This window comes from Delphinus delphis, chromosome 11 (genome assembly GCF_949987515.2).
Source record: "Delphinus delphis chromosome 11, mDelDel1.2, whole genome shotgun sequence".
Classification (NCBI taxonomy): Eukaryota; Metazoa; Chordata; class Mammalia; order Artiodactyla; family Delphinidae; genus Delphinus; species Delphinus delphis.
The window spans coordinates 95,233,183-95,258,626 of NC_082693.1; the positions used below are offsets into that span (position 1 = coordinate 95,233,183).

The following is a 25,444-nucleotide window of genomic DNA, read 5'->3' on the forward strand; positions in this document are numbered from 1 at the left end:
CAGAGGCTAAACTCTTTACACATATTAGCTCATTTAATCCTCATGGCAAGCCTATGACTCATATACTATCATTATCCCTATTTCACGGAGGAGGAAAGTGAGGTTCAGAGATGTTGAGTAACTTGTCCTGGGTTGCACAGCTAAGTAGTGGGAGAGTCAGCATCTGAACTCAGCACCTCCCACTCCAGAGCCCGAGCTCTGGGCCTCTGCTCTCTTCACTGCAAGCTGGTCTGACGCCACCATGTTTTTCACCCGTCTTCCTTCCCAGATGCACAAGTCTGGCGTTCTGAGGAAGGCCATTGACTACATCAAATACTTGCAGCAGGTCAATCATAAACTGCGCCAGGAGAACATGGTGCTGAAACTGGCAAATCAGAAGAACAGTAAGTGTGCTCGTTGAGAAAAGGGTTTCAGACTTTCCGGTTATAGTAGAAGTCCTGTGCTGGGCACCGGGCAGGGTCCACTGTTGTGTAAAAGGTGCCTTCAGGGGTGAAGCAGGAGCAGGGGCTGTGCATCCCTCACCTAGCCCAGCTCCAGCCCAGGTGGGGTGCTATAAAACGGACCGTTTGCCAGGTAGGGTTTTCTTTACAGAGCTCTTGAAGGGCATTGACCTAGGCAGCCTGGTGGACAATGACGTGGACCTGAAGATCGATGACTTTAATCAGAATGTCCTTCTGATGTCGCCTCCGGCCTCCGACTCAGGGTCCCAGGCAGGCTTCTCCCCCTACTCCATCGACTCTGAGCCAGGAAGCCCTCTATTGGATGACGCAAAGGTAATGAGCTTTTGAAATCCCCTGACCCCTGGAATCTCTCCCATCTCCCCGAAGTTAATAGTGGGGAGGCTGCAGACAGCGGTCCAGGTCAGGTGTTCAGAGGCCCTGGGCTGGAGAGGAACGAGAATTCTGTGAAATTAGCCACGTACTGGAGAATAAAGAAAAAGAAAGCTGACTCTGCATGGGGATACAACCTCCGGTTTTACTGGTCCTTGCTGAAAGGGCCCATCAGAGGGGAATAATGGCCAAATCCAGCATGGGAACACACAGCGGCTGTTGTGCGGAGCCAGGAGTTGCTGGAGGCGCCTCATCGCTTCCCTCGCCCATAATGAGCCTGGCAAGACCACTTTGTGAGCTTGATCAGTTGGGTTAGGATGATGCTGCCTCTGGGTCCTCTTTGGGAAATGATTAGAATTTGCAGTCTAATAGATAACATTCCTACCAAGGGCCTTTAATTGTGGAAGAAAGCCCCTGGCAATTCTTGTTTAATGGAATTCGTTAAAAGAGGCTCAAGCCTAATGATCTTCCCAGGAGCCTGTGGAGACCACTGGGGTTTGTGCTGTATTTTGGCATTGGCAGTTTCTGGCCTCAAAAGCACAGAGTTCCCTTCTAGCATAAGTTTTTTTTTTTTTTTTTTAATTTATTTTATTTGTTTATTTTTGGCTGCGTTGGGTCTTCTTTGCTACGCGAGGGCCTTCTCTAGTTGCGGCCAGCGGGGACCACTCCTCGTCGCAGTGCACGGGCCCCCCACCACGGTGGCTTCTTTTGTTGCGGAGCACAGGCTCTAGAGCGCAGGCTCTCAGTAGTTGTGGTGCACGGGCCCAGTTGCTCCTTGGCATGTGGGATCTTCCCGGACCAGGGCTCGAACCTGGGTCCCCTTCACTGGCAGGCGGATTCCCAACCACTGTGCCACCAGGGAAGCCCCTAGCATAAGTTTTTGATCAGACCATTTATTGTATCATGTACTTAATTTTATTAAGGAAGCTCTGTTTTTGAAATATTTTATAAATGTGATTCTGCTTGGTAACAAAAGGCCACGTGACATATACGTTGAATTAGATAGGTGTCTGAATCCTCAGAAGAAATTTTCAAATGGTTTAAAAATACTGAAAACAAGTTGTGTGGGATGTACACCCTGGGAGTCAGCGGAGATCTGGTTCCAGTCTCCCTCCCTCCTTAGGCTCCCTGGGCAGGCAGGGCCTCTGCCTCCAGTTCTCCCTCTATAAAACTGGGGAGAAAACAAAACAATGTTGTGGTTTTAGATATAGGCAAGCGTCTGGGAATTCCCTGGCAGTCCAGTGGTTAGGACTCCACACTTTCACCACTGAAGGCCCAGGTTCAATCCCTGGTTGGGGCACTAAGATCCTATTAGCTGTGTGATGTGGCTAAAAAAAAAAAAAAAGAATAAGCAAGCTTCTGTTAGGTTCATACTAAAGTATGGTCTTTAATCAACTTTGAGGTGTAATTTATATGTGATACAGTGCACCTATTTTACTGTATCGTGCAGTATGATGAGTTTTAACAAGTGTATACGCTTATGTAACTCACAGTAATCAAGATATAGAGTAAAAAGCTGAAAGCGTTTCTTCCAAGATCAGGAACAAGGCAAGGATGCCCACTCTCACCACTTTTATTCTACATAGAATTAGAAGTCCTAGCCACAGTGATCAGACAAGAAAAAGAAATAAAAGGAATCCAAATTGGAAAGGAAGAAGTAAAAGTGTCACTGTTGGGCATCTCTGGTGGCATAGTGGTTGGGAGTCTTCCTGCCAATGCAGGGGACATGGGTTCAATCCCTGGTCCGGGAAGATCCCACGTGCCACGGAGCAACTAAGCCTGTGTGCCACAACTACTGAGGCTGCCCTCCAGAGCCTGCAAGCCACAACTGCTGAGCCCGTGTGCCACAACTACTGAAGCCCGCACACCTAGAGACCATGCTCCGCAACAAGAGAAGCCACCGCAATGAGAAGCCTGTGCACCGCAAAAAAGAGTAGCCCCCACTTGCTGCAACTAGAGAAAGCCCGCACGCAGCAACAAGGACCCAATGCAGCCAAAAATAAATAAATAAACAAACAAAAAAAAAACTGTCACTGTTTGCAGATGACATGATACTATATATAGGAAATTCTAAAGACACCTTCAAAAAACTGTTAGAACTAATAAATAAAATCAGTAAGTTTGCAGGATACAAAATTAATATACAGAAATCTGTTACATTTCTATACACTAACAACAAAGTATCAGAAAGAGAAATGAAAAACAATCCCATTTACAATTGCATCAAAAAGAAGAAAATGTCTAGGAATAAATCTAACCAAGTAGGTAAAAGACCTGTACTGGAAAATCTATAAGACATTGATGAAAGAAATTGATGACAACACAAACAGATGGAAAGGTATATTGTGCTCATGGGTTGGAAGAATTAATACCATTAAAACGACCATATTCCTCAAGGCAACCTACAGATTCAGTGCAATCCCTGTCAAAATACCAAAGACATTTTTCACAGAACTAGAACAAATAATTCTAAAATTTATGTGGAAACACAAAGGACCCTAAATAGCCAAAACAATCTTGAGAAAGAACAACAGAGCTGGAGGTAGCACATTCCGTGATTTCAGACTACAGTAATCAAAACAGTGTGGTACTGGCACAAAAACAGACACATGATCAATGGAACAGAATAGAGAGCCTAGAAACAAACCCATACTTAAATCTATGACAAAGGAGGCAAGAATATACAAAGGGGAAATGACAGCTTCTTCAATAAATGGTGCTGGGAAAATGGGACAGCTACATGCAGAAGAATCAACTGGACTACTTTCTCACACCATCTACAAAAATAAACTCAAAATAGATCAAAGACTTAAATGTAAGACCTGAAACCATAAGACTCCCAGAAGAAAACATAGACAGTATGCTCTTTGTTATTGGTCTTAGCAATTTTTAAAAATTAATTAATTAATTTTAATTTATTTATTTTTGGCTGCGTCGGGTCTTTGTCGTTGCGTGTGCAGGCTTTCTCTAGCTGCAGCGAGCGGGGGCTACTCTTCGTCGCGGTGCATGGGCTTCTCATCACTGTGGCTTCTCTTGTTGCGGAGCACGGGCTCTAGGCGCACGGGCTTCAGTAGTTGTGGCACACGGGCTCAGCAGTTGTGGTTTGCAGGCCCTGGAGTACAGGTTTGGTAGCTGCGGCGCATGGGCTTCATTGCTCTGCAGCATGTGAGATCTTCCCGGACTGGGGCTCGAACCTGTGTCCCCTGCATTGGCAGATGGATTCTTAACCACTGCACCACCAGGGAAATCTGGTCTTAGCAATTTGGGAGGAGCTGTGTCTCCTCAGGCAAGGGGAACAAAAGCAAAAATAAACAAATGGGACTACATCAAATTAAAAAGCTTTTGCATTGGGACTTCCCTGGTGGTCCAGTGGTAAATAAAGAATCTGCCTTCCAATGCAGGAGACACGGGTTCGATCCCTGGTCGGGGAACTAAGATCCCACATGCCACTGGGCAACTAAGCCTATGCGCCACAACTACTGAGCCCACGCATCTCAACTAGAGAGGCTGCATACCACAAACCACAAAACCCATGCGCTCTGGAGCCCAAACGCCACAACTACAGAGCCCAAGTGCTCTGGAACCTGCGCCCCACAACTAGAGAGAGAAAAACCCACATGCCACAACTAGAGAGAAGCCCACGGGCTACAACTAGAGAGAAGCCCACACGCCACAACGGAGAGCCCGCGCACCACAACAAAAAGATTCTGCGTGCCACAACTAAGACCTGACGCAGCTAAAAATAAAAATAAATTAAGAAAAAAAATAGAGTAGACGGATGTAACCCTAAAAAAAAACAAAAGAAAAACCTTTTGCACAGCAAAGGAAACTACCAACAAAACTAAAAGGCTACCTACTGAATGGAGGAAGGTATTTGCAAACAATATATCTAATAAGGGGTTAGTATCCAAAATTTTCAAAGAAGTCATACAACTCAACATCAGAAAAACCCCCAAACAAACAACAATTTTAAAATGGGCAGAAGACATGAATAGACATTTTTGCAAGACATATAAATGGCCAACAGGCACATGAAAAGATGCTCAACATCAGGAATTCCCTGGTGGTCCAGTGGTCAGGACTCCGAGCTTCCATTGTAGGGGGCATGGGTTCAATCCCTTGTCAGGGGACTAGATCCTGCATGCCACAACTAAGATTTCTCATACCGCAACTAAAAAGATCCCACATGCAGCAACGAAGATCCTGAATGCCACAACTAAGACCCGGCACAGCCAAAGAAATAAATATTAAAAAAAAAAAAAAAAAAGACATATGCACCCCTGTGTTCGTTGCAGCATTATTTACAATAGCCAAGATAAGGAAGCAACCTGAGTGCCCAGGAATAGATGAGTGGATAAAGAAGATGTGGTATATATGCAATGAAATATTAGCCATAAGAAAAGAGTGAAATCTTGCCATTTGTGACAACGTGGATGGACCTAGAGGGTATTATGCTAAGTGTAATAAAAGAGACAGAAAATGATAGGTGTTGGTGAGGATGTGGAGAAAAGGGGACCCTCATGCACTATTGGTGGAAATGAAAATTGATACAGCCACTATGGAAAACAGTAGGAAGTTTCCTCAAAAAATTTGCAATAGAACTACCATCCAATCCAGCAATTCCACTTCTGGGTATTTTTCTGAAAGAAAACAAAAACACTAATTCAAAAAGTAATGTTCACCCTTATGTTTATTGCAGCATTATTTACAATAGCCCAAGATATGGAAGCAACCTAAGTGCCCACAGATAGATGAGTAGATAAAGGAGATGTGATTATATATATATATACTGTGTAATGTTACTCAGCTGTAAAAAAGAATGAGATGTTGTCACACCATGTGTGATCCTAGAGGGTATTATGCTAAGTGAAATGAGTCAGACAAAGACAAATACATAGGATTTCACTTACATATGGAATCTAAAAAACAAAACAAATGGACGAACACAACAAAACGAAACAGACTGGTAGATACAGAGAACAAATGGGTGATTGCCAGAGGGGAGGGAGTTGGGAGGGTGAGTGAAATAGGTGAGGGAGGTTAAGAGATACTACAAACTAAAAAAAAAATTTAAAAAAAAGATACTACAAACTTCCAGTTACAAAATAAATGTCACAAGGGTGAAATATACAACATGGGGAATATAGTCAATAGTATCGTAGTGTTTTTGTATGGTGACAGATGGTAACTAGACTTACCATGGAGCTGATGTAATGTATGAAAACATCGAGTCACTCTGTTGTGTACTTCGAACCAATATAGTGTTGTAGGTCAATTATACTTCAATTAAAAAATAACAATAGGGAATTCCCTGGAGGTCCAGTGGTTGGGACTCCACTCTTTCACTGCTGAGGGCCCGGGTTTGATCCCTGGTCAGGGAACTAAGATCTTATCAGCTGTGTGGTGCAGCCAAAAAAACCAAAACAAAACAAAAAACAATAAATGGGGCTTCCCTGGTGGCGCAGTGGTTAAGAGTCCACCTGCCAGTGCAGCAGACACAGGTTCAAGCCCTGGTCCAGGAAGATCCCACATGCCACGGAGCAACTAAGCCCGTGCACCACAACTACTGAGCCTGCACTCTAGAGCCCGGGAGCCACAACTACGAGCCTGCGTGCGGCAACCACTGAAGCTTGCGTGCCTAGAGCCCGTGCTCCGCAACAAGAGAAGCCACCGCAATGAGAAGCCCGCACACCGCAAGGAAGAGTAGCCCCCGCTCACCGCAACTAGAGAAAGCCCGCACGCATCAACGAAGACCCAATGCAGCCAAAAATAAATAAAAGAAAAATAAATTAATTTATAAAAAAACAACAAAATGATAAATGAATAAATCCCTTCTAGTTTAGAACAAAATGATATAGAACATTTTTATCTCCCATGAACTTACACTTTGCAGGAAGTGCACACACGTCTCTCCAGCCTGAGACTTCTGATCTGCCTTCTGTCGCTTTAGATGAGCTTGCCTGTTGTGGAATTACACAGAAACAGAATCCTGCAGAGTGTTCTCTTTTGTGATGGAGCTCTGTTGTAAAAGCAGAGCTCATGTCCCTCTGGTCTTTAGAACATGTTCTTCTCCCAGGTGGCAAAAGGGCAAGTGCTTTATTCCCATCTGACTTAATGGTCTTGAATTTGAATCTCATGATCTGATTCCGATATATATAAAAGTAAAATGCTATAAATATCCACGCAGTATTCGTTCTAACCTTGTGGCCCCGTTTTGAAGGTCAAAGATGAGCCAGACTCTCCTCCTGTAGCACTTGGCATGGTGGACCGCTCGCGAATCCTGCTGTGTGTCCTCACCTTCCTGTGCCTCTCCTTTAACCCCCTGACCGCCCTGCTGCAATGGGGAGGGGCCCACGACTCGGACCAGCGTCCACACTCAGGCTCTGGCCGCAGCATGCTGTCTCTCGAGTCAGGTAGGTGGAAGGCCCCTCGTGCCACCCGGGCCTGGGTGGGCTGCTGTGGCAGGAGAAGGCCCTGCATGCAGCCACTCGGCTTGTCCGCCAGGTCCCGAAGGGCTTTCATAGGGGGCCCCCGCCTGCTTGCTTCTGATAGGGACTGGCATAAGTCGCATTTCAGAAGTAACAGGGCAAACCCAAGTTCAGTCAGAAAGAGCAAAACAAATCAGGACCCTGCACTGCCTTAATTGGGGGTTTGAGGGTGTGGCTGTTTGAAGGAGGATGTGGTCTTCTTACTGCCTGAGTCATTAAACCAGTGGCCTAACCCTGCCTTGGCTAACAAAGATTTTTGTGGCATCCTGCCCCATAGAGACAAGGGCTACAGGGTTCCTAGTTAGGCTGTAGAACTGTCCCAAATTTGCTATAGTGTGGATTAAGGTGCATGTATTATTCCTCCCCTATGCACTTCGACATTGCTACTAAATGAAGCAGTCGCATTTGTTCCAAAAATGAGGTAGGAGGCTCTTTGCTTTCACAGTGAGGGGTCAGTCAGGTGCCCTGCAGTCTCCCAGGGCTGCTTCAGGAGGCGCTTCCCCACGGGCTCAGCTGAGACGCTCCTCCTTAGGTTCTGCGGGCTGGTTTGACTGGATGATGCCAACGCTCCTCTTGTGGCTGGTGAATGGTGTGATTGTCCTGAGCGTCTTTGTGAAGCTGCTGGTCCACGGGGAGCCAGTGATCCGGCCGCATTCGCGCTCCTCAGTCACCTTCTGGAGGCACCGGAAGCAGGCAGACCTGGACCTGGCCCGGGTGAGTCCTGCCGCCTGCCTTTCCCCTTCCTCCCCCAGGCTCGGCCCATAACTCAGCAACTTATTCCAACACCCCAGCATATAAAAATACCCCGGGGGCAAGAGGACGAGGGGACCCTACCCCCAACAGTTACAGGGCAGCGGAGGAGAGGGCACCTAGGCAGAAGTGATTCCACGGACACGAGCTGATCTCTAGTCTGTAATATGACGGGAGAGTAAAGTGCTCTGGGAGTCTGGGGTGTGAGCAGAGTGGTCAAGAGCAGGAAGGCCCTTCCAAGGGGAGAGGATGGCAGGAATAGGTGGGCTTCTGGGGGACTAGCAAGTAGATGGGTATGTCTGGAGTGTAGGATATGTCGGGGGAGACGAGGGCTAAGGCTGGTAGTGTAGCTAGGGCCCAAGTTGGAGACGTATTTGACTAGCAACTGATTTGAGGTTTTTGTCCCAGTTCTCTGGAGAACCAGGAAGGTTTTTGAGCAGGAAAATTTGCTGCAAATCCTCTTTTGAAATCAACAAAGGAGTTTATGGGAAGGATTCTGGGGCAAACTCACGGCACGGAAGGAAGAGTTAAACACCCGTGTCTCGGGAGGAGCAAGGACCAGTCCAGCCCTCGGCAGCAGGTAGCCATGGGCTTGCTCTCCCCGCCTGCCAGCTGCGGAGCCCACAAGAGAGAATTTGGCCAGCCAGTCTGTCAGTGGACCTGTCAGCCATGTCCAGGGCTGCGGCTACTGCAATATAGGTGTGGTTGTTGGCGCCACCCCTAACGCAGGATGACACGTACCCCTAGATGTTTATCCTAGAGACAGGTTCAGGGCTGTGTTTTACGAACGTCATTCTGGTGGCTGTATGAAGGGTGGGTTGGAGGAGGGAGACACAGATGCATGGAAGCAAGTGAGGGTGCTCTTAGAGGAGGCTGGGTGAGAGGTGACAAGGAGCTGGAAATTGAAAGGAAAGGCATGAATTCAAGAAATACCTGGGATGTGAAATGGAAGGAAAGTGGCAGTGACAGTGACTCAGAGATGGGGGAGGCTGGAAGCTGTGGTGGGCTCCATCTAACCGTGTTGCTTGAAAGTGCTATGAGAGGGCCTTGAGGGTGAGAAGCTTCCCGACCAGGAGGCAGGCCGTGGTGGCCAAGATGGGTTGGGACCAGAGTGTGCCGGAAGCTGTGCGTCTGCCAGGGGAGGGCACTCAAGGGCGAGTTGGATTGGTGAGTTGGAAGAGACAAGAGCCAAAGCCCGAGCCTTGGAAACAGCCAACCTTCCTGGGAAAGACGAGGAAGAGGAGCCAGGAGACACAGAGAAAGGCCCACCTCCTTTGGAACCTGTAAACACAGGTGCTTCTCCTGGCTGGAAGGATGGCAGCACCACCTCAGAGATTGTCATCCTCAGAGCGTTGGCATCTACTTTCCCCTTGTAAGGATCCTCTTTTCTGTAATGGTGCAGGAAGGAAAGTACAGGTATCATACCCACTGCGTGATGGGAAAGGAGAAGAGCGTTTACTCCAGTTTCTCAAGACTGTGTCGCCTCCAGTAATGAGAAAAACAGAGAAAAAGGCCTTCAATACAGGGCAGTAGACTCCCTGCTAGACCCTCTCAGGTTGGCAGAGAGTTTTTCAGATCCTTGGTTAGAGTAGTTTAGCTGTGTATTTGCCTAAAACTGTGGTTCTCAAACGTCAGCAGACATTAGGATCACCCAGAGGCCCTGACCCCAGAGGCTCTGATTCATTAGGTCGGGGGGGTGGGGGGGGGAGGGTTAGGGTGAGGCACCAAGAATTCACATTTCTCACAAGATTCCCAGAAACCAGTAGCATCTAACAAGATGCTACTGATCTCTGGGAACCACACTTTGAGAACCTAAAAGATCACATCGTTCATCATCTAGATCCATGTCATCACCATATGTATGAAAGCTACGTACATAAATTCTGAAATTCTGAATAGTATTTGCTTGAAGATATAACATAGTACCATCCCAATTTAGTAGAAAGACTGGGAGGAAATATATTAAAATGTCAGCAGTCATTCTTTCTGGGGGATAAGATTACAGGTGATTTCTTTTTACTTTTTTGTAGCTTTCTAAATTTTCCCAGATTTTCTTCAGTGAGTATGTATTACTCTAATAGTCTGGAGGGGTGAAGAGAAAGTAAGAGTTTTTGTTAAAGTAAAACAAAAAGGCCACGTCAAGGCCAGCGAACATTACACCTTCTTGCTTCTTGCTAGGGAGATTTTGCAGCTGCCGCTGCAAACCTGCAAACCTGCCTGTCAGTGTTGGGCCGGGCACTGCCCACCTCCCGCCTGGACCTGGCCTGCAGCCTCTCCTGGAACGTGATCCGCTACAGCCTGCAGAAGCTGCGCCTGGTGCGCTGGCTGCTCAAGAAGGTCTTCCAGCACCGGCGGGCCACCCTGGCCACTGCCGCAGGCTTTGAGGAGGAAGCTAAGACCAGCGCTCGGGATGCAGCCCTGGCCTATCACAGGCTGCACCAGCTGCACATCACAGGTGAGGGCTGCCACCACGGCCTGTCTTGCCTCGAAGTGCCCCCATGCCATCGCTCCACCCTGGCGCAGTTTGCCAGTTTTCTGCCCCAGCTGAATGATGTCCCCTTCACACTACCCGTTTAGGATGGTTAGACAAACAGCTAGAGCGGTAAAGATTGCAGTTCATCAATTTAAGACACACGTTTTTCACGTTAACATCTCTACGCTTGGCTTTGTCCTCTACACAATGAATGTCATGGTTGAGTTGGCAGTGTTTTTTCCTTGGTGGTACTTAATAGTGAAACTTAAAATTGATGGCATCTTAGATTCAGTGAAATATGATCATTTATTTCATTCAACGAACTCCTGCTCTAATGGAGAAGCAGACAGGTCAGCAAGTGAATTACAGTTCCGTGTGGTAGAGGTAGCGGAAGAATTGGATTTCAGTTCAGGGGAAGGGGTCCTTGTTGGGGAGGGTTTCAGGAAAGGCTTTCTGGAAAGTATCGGCTTTGCACGAAAGGATGCGTAGAGTTCACCAGCTCTGCAGAAGGGGAGGTGCCTTCCAGGCAGAGGGATGCATGTTCCCAAGGAGGAACCCCACGTGGGTAGCTCTGGAGGAGAATATTCCAGTGGTCCCCAAGGTTGGCTGTGCAAGGGGAGAGGGATGGGAGCCAGTGCAGTGGAGGAAATGACGTCATCAGGTCTGTGCTTCTGAGGTCGAGATGATACGCTCTGAAGAGAGCATTGAGGCTGCCTTCAGGGAGGACCAGTGGAAGCTAATGCAGGTGCCAAGAGGACAGGACAGAGATAAAGGAGAAAGTGGGGTTGACAGGCCTTGGGGACTCATTGGACGGGAAGGGTAAGGAAGGGAGCTAGCTAAGATGGTTCTCTGGTTTCTTGCTTGAGCGTTTGGGTGAACGCTGTTGCCACCAGCAAAGGTAAGGAAAACAAGAGGAAAATCAGTTTTCTAGGGAGGAGGTGAGAAGTTCCGCTCGGGACACTTGCCTGTGAGACACCGAGGGGAAATGATGCAGTGGTGGGGGCCACGCTGGATCTGCAGGCCAAGGAAAGGAGCTGGGTCTTTGGCCTGCAGGTGAGAATGAAAACCATGGGTGCTGATGAGAGGGCTTGTGGTGAAGGGGGCCCCTCGAGGGCATGTGGAAGGAGACCCACACGGAAGGGGCAGGCCCGGGACAAGGAGTCGGGCAGAGGCTGCCTGAGAGGTGGTCAGGCAGGAGAGGCCAAGATGCTTGGTGTAGAGGGAGCAAAGTCAGAGGGTTCAAGAAGGGAAGTTGCTGCTGGGCCATCGATAAGATGAGGGCAGAGAACAGCAGTGGGATGTGGTAACAGGATATAGGTAACAGCCCTGGTGGCTGAGGGAGGGAGCTTCAGCCCAGGCCCCAGGGGGAGTGGAGATGAGACACTGGAGCCAGCTGTGGGGTGTGAACACCTGGGGCCTTCGTAGAGTTCTAGCAGAGGGCCATTTGCAGACCTCCCCTGCTTCTCTGTCCCATCAGTGTGCCCGGGCCCGGGGGGAGGGAAGCAGCTCCATCCCAGGTCTCTGATCTGGAGGCTGCATCTGCTCAGGAGAATTCCAGCTGGGATGGTTCACATCACTCATTCTGCCCACATTCACTGAGCACTTTGTGGGCCTGGCCCCACGCAAGGCACCAAGAGGACAGAGGTGACACGGTCCCCACACTGCCCTCCGCCTTCCTTCCCTGCAAAGGAGAAAGGCCAGTCGGTGGTGCCTCCCAGGGGAGACCAACACCTAACGCCTGTGCAGAATGAAGTCTGGGGGCTGATAAAAGACCAGAGAGGCTGGGTGGGATTGGGAGGCCTGGCTGGGCCACCCCTGAGGCTCAGCAAAGTGAGGCGCCTGCTTGCCTTGGGCACCTCCCTGCACTGTGGTGAGGACTGAAGCAGGCAGCAGCGTGAAAGCCTCAGAGCCTCGACGGGCCCCGGGGCCTGAGCAAGGGCACTCTGGTCCCCGAGTTCAGGGCCACCGCAGATGAGCTGTACAGCCCTCACGGGAGGGTTAGTAAGCCTCTCCTGGCCTTCCACCTCCGCCCCATGATGTGTCCGCTGTCACGGCTCAGTTGTGTGTCACGTCCCCCCACCTCAGGAGGGTGTGCGCTTATATACTGTGGGGTCTTGTTGAATGAAAATAAAGTCAGGTCAGTTTGTTCTTGGGTTTTTGTCTTTAATTTTTATAACCTTTCTCGCAACATTTGGAGACGCAGGATTGTGTTAGCAGGACGTGGCCATGCTGTTGACGCCGTTTTGGAAAGCGTTGGAGTTCGCGCCTCTGAGTCCTGTTCACCGGCCTGCGGTCACAGCCACTGCCCATTACACAGGGCTGGGGCCGCGGGCCAGACCTGTGACCTGTGTTTTCTCTTGTCCCCAACAACCTGTGAGGCAGAAAGGAGCACACTGCTACGAAGTCACAGAGCCTGGCACCCCATCCAGGACTGTGTGATCACCGAGCTCACAGACTTTCTCCTCTGGTTCTGCTGGTGCTCCGATTATGCTTGAGAAAGCAGGAAAAAGCTTGGGTCGAGGGAATCTGTCAACAGTCGTTGTCCGTTTCTGCCGCCATAGGCAAGCTTCCTGTGGGATCCGCCTGTTCAGATGTACACATGGCTTTGTGCGCTGTGAACCTGGCTGAATGTGCAGAGGAGAAAATCCCCCCGAGCACGCTGGTTGAGATCCATCTCACGGCCGCCATGGGGCTCAAGACGCAGTGTGGAGGCAAGCTGGGCTTCCTGGCGGTAAGTGTGCTTCAGTTCCCTCCTGTGGACCTTCGCTGAGTGCCCTTCCCAGCCAGGAGCCAAGATGTGAACATAGGTGTGGGCCCCCGCCCTTGGGGGGCCGACCACCTAGAGGGGTAGACATTCATTCAGTGGGTCATTCCACAAATACTTAGGGCAGTGAACACAACAGACCAAATTCCTCCCTTAGAAGCATAACAAGGCATTTTAGTGCCCTGAGGTGAGAAGATTGATTCAGTGATAAGAGCGACCTGTATTCAGGGGTTAACATATGACTCTTCTGCTTGGAATCTTCTGGTTGTGTCTCCTGGTTCTTTTGTTCACTCAGAAGTATTCTATTTGGTACCTTGTGTTGATCACGGCACTGTGGATCCAGAAATGGAAAACAATGTATGTCTTGTGAGGAGCTCAGGTCAGATTCTGGGGTGGGAACTGGGGTTTCAGGCGCCTCCAGTGAGCCTGACACAGGGCCAGCCTCGGGAATTCACAACTGGATAATTCACAGTCCTTGTTACCAGCTAGTTCCCAGCCTCTGCTGACCTCAGGCTTCCTCTTACTGCAGCAGACACAGGCACGTTTCATTCAATGTCTACTTTGGGTAGGCTGACGAACACATCAGCTGTTTCAGAAAAGAATGATCACATCCCCCCCTATCCGTTTCCATATCTCATTAATAACGCTGATGAGCTGAGAATGAGCAGGACCGTGCCCTGTGGTGACGCTGATACGTTTCTTGAAGTGTGTCACCGTAATCTGGGTGACGAAGGGCATAGGAGAGCCCAGTGTACTGGGCTGTGTCTCAACCCCGTTTCCAGTGTACTGGGCTGTGTCTCAACCCCGTTTCCAAGACCCAAATAAGACGTTCATTCAGCAAACGTGACTGAGTCCCTGCTCTAGGCCAGGCACTTCCCAGGGAGGACGTGCAGTGGCAAGCAGGACATTCGCCCTGCCTGGGGGAGCACATAGTCTGTCAGGGAAACCAGACCAGGACCAGGCCTTCAGGGCAGTAGATGAGTGTGAGGGTGGGGCTAATCTGGCTGCCCAGAGAGCACACTGGGCTCCCGACCCCATCTTAGAGGAAGTCAAGGTGGGCTTTCTGGGCAAAGTGAATCTAGGCTGAGAGCAGTCCTAGTGCTCTGGGCCAATGTCGTTACATTTGTAACTTCTCTGCCCCCCAGAAGTACTTTGAAGGCATTAATTTTACGGAAATACAGCATACATACAGAAAAATATGCACATTTTAACTTAACAGCTCTTTTTACAAAGTGAACTTACGCATGTAAGCAACCACCCAGATCAAGAAGTGGTACGTTCCCATCACCCCCAAAGCCTCCTCAGGCTTTCACTCATGCTGCCCCCCTCAGAGGTAACCATCATTCTGATTTCTGTCACCGTAATTTAACCCACCTGTTGTTTGTTGTTCCTGTAAACCTTTTATTGAAGTACAATATACATGTAGAAAAGTACGCAAATTATAAATACACAGGTCAGGGACTTCCCTGGTGGTCCAGTGGCTAGGACTCCGCGCTCCCAATGTAGGGGGGCCCGGGTTTGATTCCTGGACAGGGAACTAAATCCCACATGCCGCAACTAAAAAAGATCCCACATGCTGCAACTAAAGATCCTGCGTGCTGCAACTAAAGATCCCGCGTGCCGCAATGAAGGTCCTGTGTGCCGCAGCTAAGTACTTACTTGGCACAGCCAAATAACAAATAAATAAGAAAATATTTAAAAATAATATTAATAAATAAGTAAATAAATAAATACACAGGTCAGTGACTTCACAAAAATGAACACACTCTTATAACCAGCAGACAGATCAAGAAGCAGAACACGACCAAGATCCCAGAAGCCTACCTTGGGCCCCTTGCAGTCAGCAAACTGCCCCTCCCCTCAAGCCCTCCAGCCAGGTGACCACCATCCCCATGAAAGGAGAGTCACACATATGTCCTGTATATGTCTGGCTGTCTTCTCTCAGTGTCACGTGTAAGGTTCATTTACGTTGCGTGTACTTACAGATTGCCCATTCTCATTACGTTATAGTAGTCCATTGTATGACTAGACGCTTACAAATGGACTTCTGGGTTGTTTCCTGTTTTTGGTTATTGTGAATAGTGCTGCTGTGAACATCCCTGTTCATCTTTCAGTGAACATGTGACTGCGTTTCTGGGATGGCGCTGCTAGGTCAGAGGTTATGCATATGTTCAGCTTCAGTAGACACTGCCTGACAGTTTTCCAAAGTGGATGTACCAATTTTCACCTCACCAACAGTGGAAAGAGTTCCAGTTCTGCACCCTCACCAACCACGTGACAGTGTTGTTTTTTTAGCCCTGCTGGTGGTATCTCATAGTTTTCATTTGCAATTCCCAGGTGATGAAGGATGTTGAGCACCTTATCATTGGCCATTGGGATAGTTTGTTGGCCATTTGATCATTGGCCATTGGGATAGGTTGTTGGCCATTTGGATAGCCTGTTTTGTGAAAACCCTGTTCAAGTCTTTTACCTGTTTTTTATTTGTGACGTCTTTCTTTTTGTTGGTTTGAGGAGTTCTTTTTTCTGGCTATGATCCTTTGTTGGATATGTGCTTTGCATATATCGTTTCCCTCTGTGACTTGCCTGTTCTCTCTCTCAGTGGTGTTGATTGATGAGCACAAGTTATTTTTTTTTTTTTGGCTGTGTTGGGTCTTTGTTGCTGTGTGTGGGCTTTCTCTAGTTGCGGTGAGCAGGGTCTACTGTCTTCGTTGCGGTGCACGGGCTTCTCATTGTGGTGGCTTCTCTTGTTGCGGAGCATGGGCTCTAGGTGCGTGGGCTTCAGTAGTTGTGGCACGAGGGCTCAGTAGCTGTGGCTCGCAGGCTCTAGCGCGCAGGCTCAGTAGTTGTGGCACACGGTCTTAGTTGCTCCGCGGCATGTGGGATCTTCCCGGACCAGGGCTCGCACGCCTGTCCCCTGCATTGGCAGGCAGATTCTTAACCACTGTACCACCAGGGAAGTCTGAGCATAAGTTCTTAATGTTCATGAAATCCAGATTATTCGTCTTTTCCTTAGCAATTAGACATTTTATGTCCTGTTTAATATATCTTTATCCTACCCCAAAGTCATGAAGATACTCTCCTATGGTATCTGCTAGTCTCTTTATTTTCAAATGTTCACACATAGGTCTATAATCCACTTAGAACGGATTTTTGTATGAGCTGGAGGTAGGGGTGCAAGATCGACTTTTTTTCATATGTATTATCTCCCAACCCCAGAATCTGTTGTTAAAATGACTGCCCTTTCTGCACCGCACCAAGTGGCACCTTTTGCTTAAATTAAATGTCCACGTGTGATGAGTCTCCTTCTGGACGCTCTAGTCAGTTCCATTGCACCAACACCGCACACCCCTAATGGCCAACCCCTCGAATACGTCTTGATATCTGGAAGTGTCAGTCCTCCGGCTTTAGTGACTAGTGTTTGCTCTTTACCTTGCCTTATAAATTTTAGGATCATCCCGTCATCCCAGAAATCCCACTGGGGTTTTGATTGTCTTTGTTGCTAAGACACAGGTGTTCTTTAATGGGCTACTCAGCCCATTTGAGGAAGGCATGTGTGTAACAGCTGAGGATCAGGAAAATGGTTCCCTAATGAGTGTCCCCCCACCCCAAAAATATTGGGTATGCCTAACAAGCAGTGAGCAGTTTAATGTGCATTTCCTCAGTTTTCTTCCTGCACGTCAGAACATATATGCATTATAATTTATTTAATGTGATCATATCAGAAACCCTGTTTTGCCACTTGCTTTTTTCAACCAGATTATAAGTCTTGGGCCTCTTTCTTTGTTGCCGCCTATTCCACTTGCTGCTCCAGCATGTGTAAATACTGTCCTTGATGGAGCCAGTGTGCCGCTGCTAGATGTTTGGGTTGTTTCCAGCATTTGCAGTTAGAAACAGTACTGCAGGAAGTACCCTCACCCGCTTGTACAATACCTCTTCAGGTTAAGTCTAGAGATGGTGATGCTGGGTCAAAGAGTATCAATATTTGGAAAATCAGTGGTATCGCCAAGTGTGCATTTTCAGTAAGGTGGGAAGAGGAGAGGAACCAGTCTCTAGGAAAGTAGCTGCTCCTCTCATCTGTTTGCTTCTCTTGGAAGGGGAATGAGAGACCCAGATAGTACTTTCTTAAATAGGAAGAAGCTTTGAATTTGGTGGAATGTATTTAGCCAGCAAATGAGTCAGGCATTGGGGGTCACACAGAGGGCTGGCCTCCGTGAAAATGGTGTAGACCAGAGGTTGCCAAGCTTTCTTGGTTCGCGGCACCCTTTGTGCCTCAGTAATTTTTTTCATGGTTTCCTTGGGCTAAAGGAAATACCTAACAGTTCTGTTTGTTAATTAGGTGCAAACATCTTAATAGATACTTGTCTTAACAACTTAGTGGCCACTTGGAAAAATAATACACAAAACTGAAGGAAGATATAATGTTTGAGTTCTATTCTTAATAACCATAGATACTTACTAATGGGATGCGTGTGCCTGCTGCATGTTCCTTCTCAGACTTTGAAATCAGGCTGGACACCACCACCTTCACTTCCTGTCCCACACCAGCTTTCACGCTGCACTTGCTTTTTATTAAAACAGCCTCCAAAAACTCAGCTTCCCAAAGATGACACCACCCAGAGGACGGTCATGCAGTCTCACATTGAGACCGAACTGCCTCCATCTAGCAGTTTACATGGTGTCCGATTCATGTTGAACATTGCTGTGTTTCCCCCCAAAGTGTGACATATCCAGTGGCACCCCTGTGGAGTTTGCTGCGGTGTTTTGGGGTGCCTTGGCACACAGTTTGAGAACCGCCGAGTCGGACTGGAGTGGGAGGACATAACCTGGAGTTGGAACTGGCCCAGGGGTACAGGGTGGCCCTCAGGATCCGAACAGTTCTGAGTCTCCTGCCACAGCCTCTCAATTCAGCAATTAGCAGATGAGTTATGGTGGTGAGGTTGCTCCTCAGCCCCAGCTTGAGTGAATTCTGGTGTCTGTAAAATTTAGGAAATGATCATGGGGTGGTAATACCAGGAAAATTAAAAGAGCAACAGAAGTGGGCTTCCCCAGCGGCACAGTGGTTAAGAATCCGCCTGCCAATGTAGGGGACATGGGTTCGAGCCCTAGTCCGGGAAGATTCCACATGCCGTGGAGCAACTAAGCCCGTGTGCCACAACTACTGAGCCTGCGCTCTAGAGCCTGCGAGCCACAACTACTGAGCCTGCTCTCTAGAGCCCGTGAGCCACAACTACTGAGCCCGCGCACCACAACTACTGAAGCCTGTGCACCAAGAGCCCGTGCTCTGCAACAAGAGAGGTGACCGCATTGAGAAGCCCGCGCACCACAACGAAGAGTAGCCGCTGCTCGCCGCAACTAGAGAGGAAGCCCACACACAGCAACGAAGACCCAACGCAGCCATAAATAAATAAATGTATTTGTTAAAAAAAAAAAAAAAAGAGCAACAGAAGTTATTTTCTCAGTTTCCCTTCTAGAAGCCATGCCGTGGATGACTATCCCAGGATTTATATTTCTTATTAATTCAAACCACTAAACTGGAGCTCCCCCTCCTGCTGAGATGTGTTATAACTAAAGTTTTTCTTTTCTAAGAATTAAGCTTAAAAATGTATTTTAACTTAATGATTTTCTAAATCGCTTCTCTGGGTTCCTCTTGCAATATCACCTAACCAGGCTTTGTTTCTGCTTCTGTTGGTGACGCTTGGGCCCTTCTTAGGGATCAGTGGTCCTAGATTTCCCCTGGAGCAGCCGTCAAGCTCCCTTGCTTGTCAGGTATGTGCTCTCAGGAGAGAGCTGGGGGCAACTGTTAGAAGGTTCGCAGTCTTCAAAGGGCCTGGAATTACCACCAAACCACCCCCAACCTCTGTCCCCTTCAGGCTCCTCAGCTGCTGTTCTCTGACCGTTGCAGTTACAAGCTCACATCCAGGGAGGGCTTTGTTGAGGGTCAGGAGAAGGTCATAGAATTCTCTACATTTGCTCTCCAGTCCCCTTTTTAAAGTATGGTGATCAGCAAAGAGGAGGAAAGGCCATTAGCGCTGCCGGCCCTGTGATTAGAGATTGAAGTGACATGCCCCGCCTGGTCCTGTGAGTGCCATGATAACATTAGAGAACAGTTTGGCCGGGTCCTTTTCTTCTGGATTTAGGCAGCCGTCACCAGGTTCCCCAAGAAAGCCAGTCTCCTTGGTCCATGTTTCTTGAGTGGTACTTTGGCAGGGCTATTTCTGACCCTGGCCTTCAAGTCTTCTGAGGCCATCACAGTAGCTGATGGCTGCTCAGAGCCCAGTAAAGGTCAGAACCATCAGACTGAACCAGACAAGGAGGTGGCTACCTTCGTTGTGGAGGTGAGGGCTGCAGTGTAAAGGTTGAGGTCCACTGCCCGGCCCAGCAGCCCCTCCTCTGGGCTCCCTGCATCTCACGCTTCTCTCTCCCTCCATCCTTCTCTGCTGAGCTTCTCATTCAGATTGGCCTGTATCGAGTGGTTTTTATGGGTTGGAAAACATGGGTTTTAGAATAAAGATATCCTTACTCAAAAAATGACACAATTTCTGAAAACATGGTTAGACAGCATCGTCCCTACAATTCTTATTCCTGGGGCCCTGGAGTGATGTTATCCTGTGGGCAGAAGAGGGGCCTGGGAAACTGGGTCACTGGCTCTTTGAATTGTCCAGCAAAGAGGGTGTTCACGTCAAGGACTCATCCAGGGATGGCAGGGGGTTCTCTTTAGGGGGCTGGACGAGTCTCAGGGCTGCCCTTTCACTCCAGTGCTTTCTAGAGTGACAGTGATGGTAAATAACAGTCACTGACCACTTGCTGGGCGCCTGTTCTAAACGCTTCACACTCAGAGGTAAAAGAGATGAAAATTAGTCAAAGCAGAATACGGTTTTGCCTAAAAATACTCTGAAAGATATGTAATTAAAATGACAGATGAGAAAAAGTCCCAGGACCCAGTGGGCCACCTGGCTAGGGTGCAGCGCCATCGACGGGGCTGAGGGCTAAAGTGCCGCGAGGGGCCTGGGAGAGCCCTCCTCAGCTCTGCAGTTGAATGCCAGCACAGCCCAGAACAAGATTCGAGTCGGGTTAGGCAGACCCAGCAGGACAGGGTGCAGCCGGGCCCCCGTGGGTGCCTTGAGGCCCCACCCCCATCCAGCTGGGGGTGGTATGCGGTCATAGAGCCTGGAAGACTCCACCAGGGCCATGGCCCTGGTTTCAGTGAGGGCATTTCCTTCCAGGTATGTGAGTGCCCCAGCCCTCCTGCTGACCTCCCTTCCCCAGTCTGCCTCCACCATGGTGGCGCAGCCAGCGTTCTGCCACCCTGCTGTCACCGTGGTCCTTGTCCTTCCACAGAGCTACTTCCTCAGTCGCGCCCAGAGCCTGTGTGGCCCGGAGCGCAGTGCTGTTCCCGACTCGCTGCGCTGGCTCTGCCACCCCCTGGGTCAGAAGTTTTTCATGGAGCGGAGCTGGTCCGTGAAGTCGGCTGCCAAGGAGAGTCTGTACTGTGCCCAGAGGAACCCAGGTGAGAGCACCTGTGCAGCTATGAGAGCCACCGGTACCACAGGGTGGCTACACTCCAGACACGTGGGGACACAGGATGCCTCAGCCATGTTTTCCTTAAACTCAGGGAGGTCATGAGCCTGGTCAGCAGCTAAGCTGGGTTTGCAGCTCGCCTCTCTCTGACATGCAGAGCCCGTGGTCCTGACATCAGTCACACCGCCACACGTTACTAATGGTGATTGAGCACCAGCTGGAATCTTGCCCTTGTTCTGGGCGCTTTGGAGACTGAGAGGATGTGTGGAGTTGCTGTTTGCTGGCCCCAATCTCCCGCTCCCCCTGGAAAGCAGACAGACATAGACGGAGCAGTTAGGGAACAACAGGCGACAGACGGTCATCAAGTGCTCAGAGTGGTGGCAGGGACAGGGCTCCAGGCGTTGGGAGGCGATGCTGGCTTGCTGTCCCCGGTGTCTGACAGTGATTGGAGTCCCCGCACCCGGCCTCGGAGCAGGAGAGGCTGTTCGGGGTGGCTCAGACTTGAGCAGCCATGGCTTTCTGCTTTCTGCGCTTTTCCTCTCTCTGAACTGGGAGTCTGGGGCGAGTCAGACATGTCCTGCAGGTACAGGGGTGTGTGTCAAACATTTTGTGGGGAAGGGAGGTTCCACCGTCGTTTCTTTTTAATAACTTTATTGCTCAAAGGAAGAGTGATGTACAACACCAGAAAGTAAGGATGAAAGCAAAAGCCATCGTAAATCTCAGCTGCATCGCCAGGCTGCTTTGTCTGCGCCGTGGACTGCCCCTGGCTCTCTCACCTCTAGTGGCTCTGGCTCTAGGCCTTCTCGCCCAGAATGTGTTCATAAGTGTCCTGCCTCCCCGCTCTTGTCAAATTGAAACCCACACGGCTGTGGCGTGTGAGTGAGGGGAAGGCTGGTGACGCCCTGCCAGCTGGGGGGGCCTGTCGGTGACAGTCAGCTGTCACAAGCATTGCAAGGCTTCTTGTTTAATAGGCTCAGCCAGACGATTGCTGGCCACAGGCCTCACGCAAAGGCTCTGGTAAGCGGGAGCGGCGTTTCCCTAATCCCGCCAGGCAGCAGCCGGCGCCACGTGCCCCTCTGCTGGCTGTCCTCCTGGGCCGCAGGAGAAGAGGCCGTCCCTGAGACGTGCACAGGTGTACTGTCCACCTTCCCATCTCCTGTCTCCTGACGAGGCTTGTGGCCGCCACACAGCTCCCAACCTTGAACGGAAGCGCTGGCCGTTGCGCCAGGAGGCACAGCACTCCTCACACGCCCCCGGAGCCAGTCCAGGACCCACCCCTCCCCACCCCCATCCCCACCTTCTGACTGTTCAACAAGCAGTGCTGGGGTCTGTTGAGGACGTTTGCCCCGATTCGGAGGGGACAGCTGCTCCTTGGGTTCCTCTCCCCACCCTCTATTTTCTCTGTAAGGCAAAATGAGCCCATAAGTGAGACCCACTTACCCTTCTCCCGGCCTGCCTCCTCTTCCTCAGCCGACCCCATCGCCCAGGTGCACCAGGCCTTCTGCAGGAACCTGCTGGAGCGAGCTGTGGAGTCCTTGGTGAAACCTCAGGCCAAGAAGAAAGCTGCAGACCAGGAAGAGGAGAGCAGGTACTGACCCCAGGAGGGGCCCCCTGCCTCGGGCCGTCTGCCCGGGAAGCGCAGAGGTGGCTGTGAGGCCTAGAAGGAAACAAGCCCTAGTGTAGGGTCAAGAGGGAGATCCAGTGATTCCTTCATGTTTACTTCTTGAACCTGGCAGCCCCGCGAGGGCCCTCTGCGGGCTCTGACCTGGCCTCTTTGCCTTGTACTGCCAGACCAAGGGTATCACTTTCCGCCTTTTTCTCCTTTTTACCCATCCCTTCACCAAGTGGAGTCAGTTCTCGGAGCAGTCAGGGATTTGATTCTTTTGCTTTGCTCTTTGCCAGGGGAAGGGTGGCCTGTGGAGGGTGTGGAGTGGAATGTGGGGAGCTCGGCAGAAGGCAGGCGCTCTGGCCCAGACACCTTGTGGGACCCCGACCTGTACTGAGTGTGTCAGACAGTGTCTTATTCTTACAGAGTTATTGAGTGCAGTCTTTCCTTCACAGAGTCAGACCTGAGAGGCAGACGGGCCAAGGTCACTCTGGTTCACGGCCCAGGTCCTGACTGGAGTGCACCTGAGCGGAGAGGGGAGGGCGGTCCTACCTGGGAGGTCAGAAAACTTCTGGGCAGAGACGACAGTTGAATTAGGTCTTGAAGGGCGAGGGATGCAAGAGAAAGCTGGCTCTCCCGGCAGAGGGGAGAGTGTCAGAACCGGTGTCAGGGCAGCCTGGGGAGAGTGTGAGTGGTGTGAGAGGCAGAGCTCGGGGCGCCTGGTGTGGTGGGTCTCAGAGCTGGGGGCTGACCAGCCAGGCCATGAGCGTGGTCCTTGTGTACATTCTGATGTGTGTGGGACCCTTTCTTTTCTTCCTAGTGAATTCTCCAGTGCTCTGGAGTACCTGAAGTTACTTAATTCTTTTGTGGACTCTGTGGGGATTGTGACCGCCCCCTTCTCCAGCAGCTGCGTGCTCAAGTCAGCCCTTGGTAAGCATCTTGTGGGGCAGCTCCGCAGGCCTCAGGTTGCTTGATTCAGCCCTTCACAGCCCTTGTGTCCCAGGGTCCAGGGTTAGTTATGAGTCTGCACTCGAGAATCTTCTCTGGATCTGAGGTGTGTATCTGCAGCCCCCATGTAGCCCTCATGCACAGTTCCGCTGTGCTGGACAGCGTTTTGGGGCCAGGAGATCATGATTCTCCTAGAAGTGTGACGATGAGTGAGTCAGTGCCCTCCCTGGGCCCTGGATGGGTGGGGCAGGTCAGGAATTCTCCCAAACGCTCAGAACGGGCAGCAAGTGGTCCCGGCACCGGGAGCTGGGGAGGGGCTCACCTTTCAATACACAGTGGTCCCCGGGGCTGCTCTTGGGTCTGACACTCTGCCAAAGAGGCCTTTCATCTGGGCACCTATATTGCTACAGTACCCGTTGCCTTGGGTGGCACAGCACAACCACCGACTGAGTTGTCACCAGGACATTCTTTGCTTCTGTTTCTAAACTGCCATCTGGGTGATGGCACACGAGCTGTCACCTCTTGCGCTTCTGAGGCTGCTGGGGGACAGCGACACGGAGCTCCCTTCTGGCCGCTCTCCCTAGAGAGAGAAGGATCCCAGAGAAGCAGCCGCCCCATCGTGACCACTGACCTCGTGGCCTGTCTTTATTTCAGAGTTTAGAAAAGAACATGTTCTTAGGCCTTTCATCGTACAGGTTCACTGAGAAAACTTAGCCTCAGAGAGGAAAACACTAAAAAGATTCTAACCTGAGCCTGTTACTACAAATACTTTGGAAACACCACTTTTCACAACTGTTGGAAGTTTAGGTTGTTTCCAGCTTTTTACTTAAAAATAACACCACAGTGAACATCTTCGTGGAGCCTTTTTTCTCTAGGCCAATTGCTTTGTGATGGATTGCCCAAAAAATGGGATTACTAGGTTAATAGGAGTGAACGTTGTTAAGGCTGTCAGTACAGATTGCCAAATGTGTTCTGAGATGGTGCTGGTTGGCGCTCCCACCAGAATCGTGTGAGAGGGCAGCCCACAGGCCCCAGCCCATCGCCAGGAGGGAGAGGTGGCACGAACGATGGGAACCAGGTGCAGCCAGCAGGCTCTGGTTTCTGTGGGCGCTGGAGCAGCGTTTGGTTCTGTTCACCTCTAGGTCCAGACGTTGTCTGTCGGTGGTGGACGTCCGCGATCACCATGGCCATCAGCTGGCTCCAGGGAGACGACGCAGCTGTGCGCGCTCACTTTACCGAAGTGGAGCGTGTTCCCAAGGCCCTGGAAGTGACAGAGTGCGTAGCCCCCCTTGACCACTTGCTTGCTTCTCTCCAGGGGAGTCCCCAGCGCCAGCTGTGCCAGGCTCACTGGGTTAGTGGGAGGGAGCAGGTCTGGGTGGCCATCTGGGTGAAGGGTCAGGCAGCCTGGGGACTACATGACAGATGGAGAGATGAAGTGAGGGGGTGAGGGCACCATGGAGAGACCAAACATGGCGAGCACGTCTGTCCGTGTGTGTCACCCCAGCAGCGGCCCGCGCTGCTTCCGGGCCTCCTTGCACAGGCTGACGGGCAGGGAGAGCCGGCAGCCCCCAGCATGTTCAGAAGCTCCCGGTGGAGCCGGGCAGGGTGCTGATGGCTTACAGCCAGCACCGGCTTGTGCAGGCCCGAGGATCCTTCTCTCAGGTGCCAGCACTGCATCCAGTTTCCTCTCCGCCGCCCTCCCCCCCGCCACCGGCGCTATCACTAAACAGGCCTTTAGCACAAGGCATCACCGGAGAGCTTTGACTGTCCTCTTGGGGGACTTACGCCTGCTTCTCGGGGGCGTTTGGCCCGTAGTGACGAGCAGCCCGCCGGTGTCCTGGCTGCTTCTGACTGGATCTCAGTGTCCCTGACATCCTCTGCCATTCGAGAGAAATGGTAAAATGCTCCAAGACAGAAAGGCCTCACTGGGTCTTTCCTCAGAGCCAAGGCTGAGCAGATGCTTAACCAGGAGAGCGGGAGGGAGCTGAGAAAAGCAGGTTGAGGCAGTTTCCCTAAAGTCGGTCTGACACTCCAGTTTCATTGAAGTAACCCATTTTTAAGCACCCT

The 25,444-nt window shown here is 50.4% G+C and overlaps 1 protein-coding gene across 2 annotated transcripts in view; it reads left to right on the forward strand.

Annotated features, from left to right (window-relative positions):
* The window catches only part of SREBF2 (sterol regulatory element binding transcription factor 2), a 60,567-nt gene that overhangs the window by 27,108 nt on the left and 8,015 nt on the right, over nt 1–25,444 (forward strand). For both annotated transcript variants that reach the window (XM_060025762.1, XM_060025763.1), the window contains 10 exons: nt 269–383; nt 592–773; nt 7,051–7,243; nt 7,851–8,032; nt 10,247–10,523; nt 13,103–13,272; nt 20,644–20,812; nt 22,294–22,411; nt 23,250–23,359; nt 24,520–24,652. In XM_060025762.1, coding sequence (XP_059881745.1) covers nt 269–383; nt 592–773; nt 7,051–7,243; nt 7,851–8,032; nt 10,247–10,523; nt 13,103–13,272; nt 20,644–20,812; nt 22,294–22,411; nt 23,250–23,359; nt 24,520–24,652 — 1,649 coding nt within the window. The remainder of the gene's footprint in view (nt 1–268; nt 384–591; nt 774–7,050; nt 7,244–7,850; nt 8,033–10,246; nt 10,524–13,102; nt 13,273–20,643; nt 20,813–22,293; nt 22,412–23,249; nt 23,360–24,519; nt 24,653–25,444) is intronic.